At 34.1% G+C, this 13,356-nt stretch overlaps 1 protein-coding gene across 2 annotated transcripts in view; it reads left to right on the forward strand.

The window, feature by feature from the left end:
• The window catches only part of LOC137396502 (uncharacterized), a 36,671-nt gene that overhangs the window by 20,070 nt on the left and 3,245 nt on the right, over positions 1-13,356 (forward strand). The window contains exons 4-12 of one of the 2 annotated variants that reach the window (XM_068082801.1): positions 3,050-3,259; positions 5,525-5,608; positions 5,688-5,819; positions 7,343-7,569; positions 8,847-8,926; positions 9,231-9,293; positions 10,686-10,745; positions 11,002-11,175; positions 11,865-11,978. In XM_068082801.1, the coding sequence (XP_067938902.1) occupies positions 3,050-3,259; positions 5,525-5,608; positions 5,688-5,819; positions 7,343-7,569; positions 8,847-8,926; positions 9,231-9,293; positions 10,686-10,745; positions 11,002-11,175; positions 11,865-11,978 (1,144 nt within the window). Of the gene's footprint in view, positions 1-3,049; positions 3,260-5,524; positions 5,609-5,687; positions 5,820-7,342; positions 7,570-8,843; positions 8,927-9,230; positions 9,294-10,685; positions 10,746-11,001; positions 11,176-11,864; positions 11,979-13,356 lie in introns of both variants that reach the window. The other variant, XM_068082799.1, reaches the window with a different exon arrangement.

Below are 13,356 nucleotides of genomic sequence, written 5' to 3' on the forward strand. Positions count from 1 at the left end.
GGCCTCTTGGACTTAAAAATATATTATAAATAGTATATAGTATAAATATACTAAAAACTTTATTTACACAAGTCAATGTTCTTAAAGCAAATTAGACGATTAGACAAAAAAAGAAAAGTAAATTATGTATATTAAAAGAAAACGCTTTTGCATAACATTATTCTTTAATGTAAATTGGTAAGGTGTTGGTGTCTGGTATGAGGTGTAGTGGTTTTTTGGGGAAGTGGGAATGCAATGGATGTTCAGGCAGATTAGAGGTTAACGGATGGTCAGACGGATTGGAGATACGATTTTAGTATTTTAAACAGACAATATTTAAAAACACATCTAGCTATCGGCATTAAAGGAATTTAGATAATGGTCTATATAGCATAATAGGTAGCATAATCTTTAAGCATAATTTCTGAAAGCTTTCTAATTTTTCTTTATAAGTTTTTGATACAAAGGGATACCAGCTTAAAGCAGCGTGAGACAAAATGGACAATATTCTGTCAAAAGGGTGATATGCCTTTCTGCTTTACACCTACCTCTTTGAGCTGAATTAGTTGTTGGCCTAGGTTCTAAGATAATAAAGTCGACATAGCTTGAGAACCATAAATAACTGTCCATTTGGTATGCCTAGAAGCTTGAGACTCAGTATTTTTATGTTCACATTGTTTATTGTGATAAAAGGGCTGCATAGGTTTGGGAACATCTACTAAGGGTGCTGTTGAATTCTCCGTGTGTATGAGATACACAATTGGGCATTCAGTTTCCAATCGAGTATCCTTCATGACTTTTGGACAAATACGGTAGCTTTTATTTTTATATATTTTTTATTTTTATTGGTGCTAATGATGGTACACAGTAACTGAGTAGTCTGCCGGTAGGAGAATAGGTACAGATGTGGACATGCAGCAACCATAGCTGTGGCTGGAAATCTTCATATATCTCTTAATGTTTTAAGGCAGCTGGTGTAAAAGCAACACAACCAAAAGTGAAAATACTTGGTTCATTGTGTTGTCTTACATAAAGTCAACAGTCTAAACTGGCTTGCTGATCTTTTTGATAGTAGCAAGGAAATACTGCGAAATCGAATTACCAAAGCTTGTAATGGCCTTCACACTCGCTACTTTTGAAAAATAACAAGCTAGTTCAGCAAGGCTTATTTTGAGTTTCTAGTCTTTCATCTAAGAAGTTGATTACTTGCCCTTAATTGTCCAAACATTTGTCAAATTCAACGATCTCATCGTCCTTTTTGATGTGAAACACAGCAGAAAATAAGCGATTGAAAAAATCTGTATTAATTTTAGGATTTTAATGTACTTGAAAAGTTTTTTTAAACAAAACTCTGAAATCGCGTTAGATGCTGCAGAGCAAAACATTCATGACTGCCACTTTACATACTACTAAGGAAAAACTACACATTTATGTTCCAAATGTAAGACATCCTGTACGATATTTAATTTTAATTTCAAAATGTAGGTATTGAAGAGGTTTTTTAAAAACTTAATTTAAACAAAGTTATTTTAAAACGTCAATTGTGTGTACATTGTACAAGTATACTATATATGTCAAAAACAAGACATTTTGATCAGCTGAAGAATCTATGCCACCTGCCAACACATTTCAGCCAAAAGTTGACAGCCTAGCCGGTGCCAGCTAAGGCGTATATCCAAACTCATTGAAGCGATACATGATTTTAACAGTGTCAATACAGCCCAAATACATGCTATGCTAGGCAATGTGCCAATAAACAAGATTTTGGCATCTTATTAGTTTTTTGTGGGTGGTTTAAGGTTATTGCTGCAGCGTGCCAAATGTGTGAGTGAGTAATACTAGCCATAAGCTCTACAACTAAACATTTTGATTCTCTCGCATTAAATGTCAAGGTCCAATAATAGAATCAACTAGGTCCAATAATACATATACGCAAAATACTCAATTAGGCCATAGATAATTCATCACGTAGCCAATCAGGCAATAGATGTTCACAAAGTACCATACTTTGGCAGTATATACATTTCAACTATCCAATCAGGTGTTTAATAACTTACCAAGTAGCCAATCAAGCAATAGACATTCACTGCGTACCATAATTAGGCTGTATATACACTGCAACTATCCAATCAGGCAACCGCTAACTTACCCAGTAGCCAATCAGACAATAGATAATAGCATGTAAACCTAATCAAGCGATAAATACTTACAAAGTACTCAATCAGGCAGCAGATAATTACAAACTAGCCAATCAGATCGCAGATAATTACCAAGTGCCCAATCAAACGATAGATAATAACAAGTATCTATTCAAGCAATAGATATTTACCAAGTAACAATCAGGTAGTATATACTTTTAAATTATGCAACCGAACAACAGATATTTTCCATGTCCAATCAGACTAGTACCCAATCAGACAATAGATATTCATAAAGTACCCAATCAGGCAGCAGATAATCACAAACTACCCAATAAGAAAATGGTTGGTTATGGTACATACCCCAGCTAATAGGAGATAATGTCTATGGCCACAGAATCAAACTATTTTAATTACTTTCTTACTTTACAATATTACTTGTAATATTGCTTTTATATTCTTCGACGACCTTGACCTATTGCCATATTACATGACATATGTTTGCTACTCTTCTGTCTTTATTCGCACCATGCCATAAACGACCAACTGTGGGAGTTTGAACTTTGGTTAAGCTTGGCAGTAACTGTGGGATATTATTTTTGTCCTAGGCATTTTTGTTGGCAACCATTTCTATTAAAAACCCTTTGGTTAATAGCCACTTGTGTTAATAGCAAATTTTATCAGCAGCCATTTTGTTAGTAATCACGTTTAGTAGCAACCACTTTTGGTAGCAGCCATTTTTAGTAGTAACCCTTTTTGTTAGTAAGCATCCTTGTTAGCGACAATTTTTTGTTATTAACCATTTTGGTTATGAACCATTTTTAGCCATGGTTTTTAGTTAAATTGTTTAACCAGCTTTGCTAATGGATATGCTCAATTTTTATGACTTTTTGCTGTCTATTTGCCTATTATAATTTTTCTAATCTTTACAGGCTTCCAGTTGGTCAGCCACATAGTGCAGACGGAGTCATCACAGGAGGCTACCCATCTTTAGCTCCACCATACCAGTATGTTCAATCATCCACTCTGCAACCCCCCAACCATCACTCCATGCGCTCCATTGAGTCATCCGGAGGCATTACCTCAGAGGAGTATCAACTCATCCTTAAATTCAGACAAGATCAGATCAGAAACAAAAACCGGTAAATACGCTAGTGTAAATTTGTCGACGCTGAAATCATTTCAAAATATTTTACTTATCAGTTCGAAAGTTGCTTGAAATAAAAAATAAAAGTTTCGCCAACTAGTGCCAAATTGATATTCCTTTCAAAATCTGCTACAACTTTCGAATCTGCTACAACTTTCTATGATTGGTGGTAATCCCATAAAGATAAAGCGTGATGTCTGCCTAGCGGAGTTCCTAGTGCCTAGTGTTTCTTAAGTGTACTGTTGCACAAAGAATGGCTCTGCGATCTGCGATCTTGGCTGGACATGCCTGAGTCCAGTGCAAGGGGGCCTCAATGATTGGAGACAAGTCCAGTTGCGGAGAGCATGTCAAGGTTGGATGTCATTCCTGTCACCATCTGTGAACTTTTGAGGAGTTGAACCCTAAGCTGTTGTTTGTAGATCAAGCGTTCCAGACCACAGCTGCTCTCTTACCACATTTTATAAACTAGGTGTTGTAACCTTAACCTATCCTTCATTGCCAGCATATGTTTAATTTTTTAGTTGTTCATTTTTACGACAAGAACGAAAAAACACTGGTTAGCAGATTTGAACTAACCAAACACGATGTGATTTCAGACTGGATGCAAATGTTTCCCACGACAAACTGGTTGTTTCCTAATTGTTTCATGCGTTAAAGTTGAATTATAATCATAATTATATAAATTATATATTACATAAAAATTTTAACTCATGTCTAAATAATTAATTAAAGCTATAACATTAGACTAATCTGCTCTGACAATACTTCGTTTTTTTGTGTGACATTCTATCATTGTCGGCCATCTTATATACAATTTTTATCGTTAAAAGCACAAAGCTTTTGCAATGAAGTTTTGAAAACGATGCTTTTGTTTGCAATTTTTTCTTATAGTATCAAGACAACACCAAAAAATACTGTTAAATAAAAGAATAACCGCCGTTTTCTACAAATATGGCAGCTTTTTTGTGAATGAACGCTTGGGCAAACGGCTTGATGACGTAAAAAGACGATGGATATGAGTGCTTCCTGTTACCTGTGACCCTTCTGGTAGCTAATTACTCTCTAATCGGGTGGTTCTAGACTCTCCCCCAACTCATATGCCCAGCGGTACGCTTATCTTTTGGCTAAAATAGATGAAATACTAAAATAAAATGCTCCAAATAAGAATTGTAAATACAGAAAGTGGTATTTAACTTTTGAATGTTTTAAAGTAAAATTGACTCTTGGTTTAAAACCACCTCAAGAATTTCTCACTGTATGGCATATAGTCTGAGCAAATATTCGACTTAACTTCTGTAGTAATTTTCAACATATCACCTTCAAAGAGTCTAAAAAATTTATGTCGCTGAAAAAGATATAAAATAACTATTTGTATTTGGCTGACCCCATCTTAAGTTGCTCCTGTGCCCCAAGGTCTACTGGTCTTGTAGCCAGTATGATTGGTAGACAGCTCTGCCTGCAAAAAATCTAGTAGTCAAATTTCTCTCAGAGCTTCAAAATTCCTGAGAGGCACACCGAGTATAAACTCTGTAAAAATGCTAATCGATGATAGGACAGATTTTGTCAGACAATAACACAGAATCTTTACTGACAGCTGACAATAAATATCTCAAACAATTTGAAAAAGTGTAAACTCCTCTAACTCATAGATAATTGTTCAGTCGCAACGATCGACCATAGCTGATCAATCGCACAGTACCTCTTTCTGACTCAGAACATGCTTGGTTTCACTTTACATGTAAAGTGGTTTCACTTTACATGTAAAGTGGTTTCACTTTACTTGTAAAGTGGTTTCACTTTACATTGTTTACATTTATAAATTCTATCAATTTTTGATGTGTTCTATTAACCAATAGGAATTACAAAGGCAAATGTACATCTATCAGCAGTGTGGATTGGTTGATGTCAATCGGTCATGAAAATAATCGACAAAAGTTCAACTGCGGATTATTGGCAACTGTGGTACACTGTACACACAGCTTTTCGCTTTTTGTACCAAAATAAAAACAGAAACTCAGCCAATGGTTAATTTTTTTGTGACGATCAGCAAAATAGACCAGGATATGGGTTAGTTAGTATATTTCGGATTAAGGCATCTTTACTTCACTGCGGTTGGTTTTTGGAATTTAAATGCTTACTATAATAAGAACCGCATTCGTCTGTCCATTTGTTCAAATCTACATCTAAGAATAATTGAGCACATAGTTAGTACACCGGGTGGCCAACATACTAATGTTTATATATTGCTCTTTTTTGACAGAGGCAGCTCATCACCAGAAGAAGATGGAAGGCATTTTTACGAAGAGCTGCCAGGCTACCAATATAAGACACATTCTCCAATGAAGTAAGTACCAGACTGACCTTTGACCTGGCTCCAATATGTGCTTCTACTGCATTGCACTTATCATACATATTATGTCAAGGTCATTGCCGTCACCCATGGAAAGACGGGCACGACCACATCTTCCCCCTGTGGATAGTCTCCCTTCCAGCTCTCAAGGTAGTGGTCTAGACAAGCTGCACGAGGAAGAAATAAACAGACAAAACCATTGCAGGTTGTTATCATTTCAAGTTTGCTGAATATTCCTGTAGCAATTCTTTTGAATTGCAGATGCTAAACTTATATTGCTATTGGAGTTGTGTTCCCATTCTAGAATTCTTATGAGGTGAAAAAAAAAGTTAGTAAGCAACATCATTTTTGCATACCCCTGCAAGTGCTAATGAATGCCTATGGGTACTAAGGCTAAGTGGGTAGATAATAACTTTAATTACAAACGTGTCCAAAATTTTTTGGCTTTTAGCGTTTTGCTTTTAGCATTGGTGGTCATGATATGCGTCTAAAATGAGATGATAGGTATAAACTTAACCTGAGATCCTGTGCTGTTTTTAAAATGAGATGATATAAACTTAACCTGAGAACCGGGGCTAGTTCCATAGCCAGATCATCATTATAAACACTACCTAAACACTTGGGCTGTTTTTAGAGTCAGATTATCAATAAATGTACAAACTTAACTTGTGATCTTGAGCTGCTTTCAGAGTTAGATCATAGATGTAATTTTGATCTTTGCTTAAAACCAAAATACAAGCGTGAACTTGATACCCAAACAATGTCTAAAACTTTCAGATGTGAACCCAGAACCTTTTTAGGTTTAGATTGTTGTAAATAAAAACTCAACATTCTTTCAGTATCAGCACAAATGAAACACTAACGGTTGCTAATGGTTACACTGTTTTCCAAAAGGAAATAAATGAAGAGTTCAAGCGATGAAAAAAACTAAAGTGCTGTATATGAAATTCATAAAACTACTCTCAACATTAGCTCAAAACATGAGCAAACATTTCCTCAAACTTATAACTCTATTAATATTATAGTAATGTTTTGGTCTTGCAGAATCACACATCTGTTGATGATGTTAAACAATAGCATACAATAATCCCACGCTGCTTCTCAGTTGAAAAATGTTCGTTAAAAATGATGAATGGAAGATCAGTAATTAAAAACCATTAGATAATATAAAATGCATGAATATACATAAATAAAGCACATTTACAAGCGTGTGACTTCCTTGTTACAGCGAACCCAGTTAATCACAAGTACGAATATTCAGACCAGATGAAGTTCAAATTACTCCTCTACTATGTAACTGCATTCCCTGGCTTAAAATACGGGGACTGAAGTTGAAATATAAACTGAAAATGAATCAAGATAACTCCAATTTACTCACTTATTATATAGGAAATAAATACAATATGGTTAAGAAGCAGTTTAAATGCTCAGGTGCCAAATTTTGGCTCATACTTTCCGAAATTAATTTTTATTTTGCGGATTTACGCTTATGGCGGGGAAAACCGGTTCCATTAGTGAAAAAATACCGATTACTGCATACTTACATGATAGCTAGATAGTTTTACTTCATAGCGATACTGACCACTTTTCTGTATGTCTAAGCTTTGTTTTTACATAAGTAGGATTGTTTCATAAAACTTTGCTTGAGGATCTTGAAGAGTTTAGATTTTCGGAACTGACAGCTACCTTTAGCTTCTCTCTTTAATTTTATTTTATTGCTGAATTTAGACCAAGGAAAGACAATCCCCTCTATGAAGTCAATGAATCGCCGACTGCAACCAAAGTAGAAAACAAAGCGACGGAGCAGCTCCTTTATGCTGACCACCCATCGAAGAATTACTGCAGTCGAAGGAAGTGCAGATGCTACAGTATACTGATTTTGCTAATAGCTCTTACAGCTGCGGCAGCGTTGTCTATCTCTCTCATCTCATTTCTTGGAATAATGAATACTCAAGGTTTGTTTTCCTTCGTAAACTTGTCATACAATGATTCTGTCACCTGTCAGAGATGACAACATTGTCATATGTTAAATATGACAACCCTGTGCCTGTCAAATAAGAAAGTTCTTTTATCTGTCACATATGACAATTCTTTTATTTGGCAAATGATACGATGTTATCATCTGTCAAGTTTCCCATTTTTGTTGACTGTAAAGTCTGACACCTCTGTTATCTATTGTCACCTGTCAGAATTTACTGCTATACCAACTGTTATGACAGCTCTATTTTCTACCCAAGTAGTATTATAGAAATGCATAAAATTAAGGAAACAAAGAAGTAAAATATAATTAGTACTACTACAACATCAACATCAACAACTACTACTATTGCTACAAATATTACTACTAATATTACTACTATTACTACTACTACTACTACTACTACTACTACTACTACTACTACTACTACTACTACTACTACTATTACTACTACTATTACTACTACTATTACTACTACTACTATTACTACTACTATTACTATTACTACTATTACTACTACTATTACTACTACTATTACTACTAATATTACTACTACTACTACTACTACTACTACTATTACTACTACTATTTCTACTACTATTACTACTACTACTATTACTACTACTATTACTATTACTACTACGATTACTACTACTAATACTACTACTACTAATACTGCAATTGATGGCTGAATGATTATTGGGAAATATCCCGGTAAACTGTTTCTGACTTATCAAAAATAAGACAACTCCTCATTTTACTATTTATGTTCGTTTAGCTTCCATTATAATATTATTTAAAAATGAACTAGTGACATCATTTTGCACAAAACTTTTCTTCTGAGCGTTTTAACCACGATTTAGTTTTGAAATTTTTAACCTTGAAACATCCTGACAGTAAGACCATTGGAAAAATTCGCAAATAATAGAAAAATACTGATGCTTTATGATGAAAATCTGCAAAACTTTTGTGTAAGTTTGTTTTTGAAACATCCTTATTCAAAGACAAATTTGGCATAAGACAATAGGAGAAGGAAAGACATAATACAGGTTGCTAAAGTTTAAACAGTGTTTTAAGGCACTCTCTTCATTCATTGCTAAATAATGAGTTTAATAGTTATAATAAGGATCAAAAATATATAATATAATACATAATACATGTTTAATGACTTCCTGATATCAGTGTTCAGTAGACTGTTATCATATCGGACTAGTGTTTGTGTGGCCAATCGCTTGTTTGATATTTTGACAGCAGTTCCTGTGCCTCGGACAAGTACGGGAGCTCTTTTAACTGGTAACTTTACAGACGACCAACTAGGGCAGCTAGCGGAGCAGGTAAGCTATGAATTTATTGGTGCATTCTTGGTCAGAGTTATGAGTAATATAAATGACCTCAGACTATGCTTACCACTGACTTTAAAGTTATTGCCTACACATGTGCAAGCAAAATCGCCACTGGTTATTTCGCCATTAAATATCTCCATGCTAGATTAGGAGCCATTTGGTCATAACTGCAGGGCACAATTTTTACTAACCACAAGCTATAGTAACTCCAAATTACATTATGACTGTGCACATGGCTACGGACTGTAAGGTTCACAGGCTATACAACTATATTGTCCACTCTAATGTCCACCAGGTCGCTTTACTGATGACACAAGCTCAGAAACAAGGAGAGGTCGTTGAACAACTAACTGGCAAGGTTAGTTTTCCTAAACTAAAAGTTACCTAAAAAAGGTCAAGGCCATAGCCTCATATGTCGTGATTAGATTTTGTTATACTCAAGTACGAAGAACGTAAACAAAAAAGGTCAAATACTCTTTTATATAATTTTGAGTGCCAGTAGAAAACATTCTATATAGGTCAAAGCCTAGTTGAATTAGGTCAAACGGTAAAACTAGCCTCAATCTAACATTGACTTACAATTATCTCTACATACAAGCTTTTTGACATACAATGTAAAATCTGAGCACATATTTGTCTGGGCATGCTCAATAACTTCTAACATGCATTGTCTGAAAATTGCCAAACATTACAATTTTGTAAGCAAAAATAAAGAAGTTACCGTAATTAAAATAAACATAATAAAATAAAATAATTTAAATGGTATTTAGTGTATAGTAAAGTGAGTTATGTTTCAGATTGCTATTGCCCACTTAACCATGCCACATTGTGACTACACCTCTGTTATCGTGTCTATAAGGCCGCTCTTCTCGAATTGCTGGGCGCATCCCTTTTAGGGCAGTTCCAGGCCCTGCTAAGGGCGGTGTCTTTGACCTCAGTGAACATGTTTTTTTATTTCTATTTTTTACTTTGCTAAAATAAAGTAAAATTGCACCTTCACTTCATCAGGAGGGCAGTGGTGCTTTTATTGTCAGCGTTTACTGGGGAGAGTTCGCTCTGTGGGGTAGGGGTTTCTTAGCATTAAGCATGCTACGCGCAGGGCCAGTGTTAAATCTGTTCTGTTACAGTTAATAAAGATATTCATTGTTGTTAGTTGGTTTATATTTCTTTCTTTTTATCTTTAGTGTTAACACGAATACAATGTTATGCAGATGCCAGTAATAACTTTAATAATAATTAGAATAATAATTACTTTATTGACGAATGATACTATTTATAGTCGTCGCCCGGGAAGGGGGTGTGAGATGTTTTCTTCTTCCTAGGATGGGGGATCATGACAACAAAACCTGTTTTACTGAATATTAATTAACTAGATTAATTAATTAATCTAGTTTTAACATAATTATATGATGTCTTGAAATATATATTATTGTCTGGCTATAAAACGAAATTAATGAAACACACTGCATCCTACTCTTGCTTCAACTAATGGCAGCTTTGACATACGAAACAAATATTTGTATGATGAGGTTTGACTGTAACTCTTTTCATGATTCTGTGTGACTTTGAGTAATATTCTGATTAAGATAGGCCAGATACTCTTCTATAGTCTCTAGTGACAGGTGACAGTGACAATGACAGGTGACCATGACAAGTAACCGTAACAGGTGATTGTAACAACTGACATTGACTCATTTTTGGGATTGCAAATTGCATTTAATGCATTATCGTATTGACTCATTTGTTTTAGTTAAATAGCCTGGAGAGAGAGAAATCTATGCTAGAAACTCAGCTAGGACAAATTGATCAGGTTGGTTTAACTTCTTGTAGCGTATCTTTAGCAAAATTTATTCTCTCTTTTTTACTGTATTTCAAACAAATGCCTTTATTACACGCATCTATGAAATGTATCTTTCGCTTAAATCTCAAGACATTTTGGCATGACATGCTAGCAATATAATCGACTGTCCCAAATAACATTCTACATAATTATATCATAATATGTATAAAACTAGCTTTAGCAATGAACTAAGACAAAGTCGCAAAGGGTCAAGGTGCTTTTACAGAACCTGCATGCAGCACTAAATGTCACAAATAACCAGCTTGGAATGCTTGGCACGACTCTTCAGACTTCTCAAGGTGCTGTCGAAGCTCTCAGCTATCACATAGACAGCATGAATACTTCTCTCACAGAGGCTGTTGAGAGTGTGTCAAAGATGCCTGGACCAGTAGGGCCACAGGTACATTCTCTATTCGGTTATTTGGGCTAGCCTATAGAGGCCTGATGGTTTGAGTTATATAATAGTTTGAGTTATACAGTAGTTTGAGTTATATAATAGTTTGAGTTATACAATAGTTTGAGTTATATAATAGTTTGAGTTGTATAATAGTTTGAGTTATACAATAGTTTGAGTTATACGATAGTTTGAGTTATACACTAGTTTGAGTTATACAAAAGTATGAATTATACAGTAATTTGAGTTATATAATAGTTTGAGTTATACAATAGTTTGAGTTATACACTAGTTTGAGTTATGTAACAGTTTGAGTTATGCAAAAGTTTGAGTTATACGATAGTTTAAGTTATATAAAAGTTTGAGTTATATAATAGTTTGAGTTATGTAGTAGTTTGAGTTATACGATAATTTGAGTTATATAATAGTTTGAGTTATACAGTAGTTTGAGTTATGTAACAGTTTGAGTTATGCAAAAGTTTGAGTTATACGATAGTTTGAGTTATATAAAAGTTTGAGTTATATAATAGTTTGAGCTATGCAATAATCGAAACTGAATTATCCTTGTTTCTATCATTGGAAGAAAGTCGTTTCAGTAGTGAAATTTCTGAGCATTTGCATGAGTTGAACCAAAGCAAGACAAAAAGCTGTATCCCTATCATCAGGGTGTTTATTTTGATCATCTCATGCTGCAGGGTCCAGCTGGTTTACTAAACACCAGTCTGTGTCATCACTCTTATAAACAGTACCCCACAAATGGGCCATATGACCGCACAATTTCTACTGGTTCTATAACTGAAACAGCTTCGGTAAGTCGATTACACTTCAACAGGTGCATAACAGGAAAGCATAAGCAATTAATCAAAAATACTTTGAACAAGGTAATGTGAACTACTATTTCATTATTAAACATAAAGCAAAAATGCAATATATTTACATTGTTTAAAATTTATCAAAGTTAACACACCACAGTATATTTTAATATACTATGGTGTAAAAACACAAAATCCAAGGTTTAAACTATTAAACTAAGGTTTAATATAATAGAAATTTCCACAAAATAGGTTAGTCAAGTTTTTAAAATAAACTGTAACAAATTATTTTAAAACGCAACATAATACACGTACTGTATATTGAAAATTTACAAAACGCAAAATAACATTAAAAAGTAGGTCATACTGTAATATAAAACAATATAGTATACAGGCATACCATGACATACAAGGTTAATGCATTCTGGTACTGAGCTCGTATGTCAATTTTCTTGTATCTCAAAGCAATATTTCCTATATAAAATAACTAAATAATAAATTAATTCGTTCCCTTGTTATGAGAAAACCACCTAAAGCAGGATGTTACAACAGCAAAATGTGCTTTTAATTGTTGTAATTCAGGACCTATGTTAACAAAGTTAGAAATACTTATTTAGTTGTTATGATCTGAAATAAAATGTAATATTTCTTTGTGCAGTACTGTATGAATTTCTTACCATCAAGACAGATGTAGTGGCTAACGGTGGTGTGAAAGAGAGTTAATAGCAACACGTTCGACACTCTAGACTTTGACCTTTGACACTCTAGACTTTGACCTTTGACTTATATGATGATACGTTAATATAAACTTCAAATTTAACTTTAAGTGAAATTAGTTCACACACACACTTGAAGCTAAATTTTAATATTTTGTCAAACTTAACTTTAATTTTGTCTGCGCCTTACTTTTTTATTACTTGTTTCGGGCTTGGCACTTTTTGCCTCATTTTAACTATAACCTTTAGCCGACCTTAGCAATTTTTTTTAAACTGATTTGACACAAAAAGACCGAGTGAGGCTGTTATTGAAAACAACCTCACAGATACATATGTGGCTATCAGTGGCCTTCGAAAATCGGCTCATATGCTCGTATCTCAAAGATTTATTGTATTTTAAGGCCGAAACTTGCTCACACATTTGCTCGTATCTTGAATTTTTCGTCTGTTGAAACACTTGTATGTCGATGTATGACCGCAGTATAATTTAATGAAATATAAAATAACATAATAAAAATTTTCCTAATATAATATATTATACTATATAATAAAATATAACCAAATCTGAGGAAAATTAATTTTTCTTTGGCAACGCATGATATAGTAAAATTACATAAATGTTGACAACTGCTTCTGTAGAGTCTTTCAGTTTATGCGTC

This window comes from Watersipora subatra, chromosome 5 (assembly GCF_963576615.1).
Source record: "Watersipora subatra chromosome 5, tzWatSuba1.1, whole genome shotgun sequence".
Lineage (NCBI taxonomy): Eukaryota > Metazoa > Bryozoa > Gymnolaemata > Cheilostomatida > Watersiporidae > Watersipora > Watersipora subatra.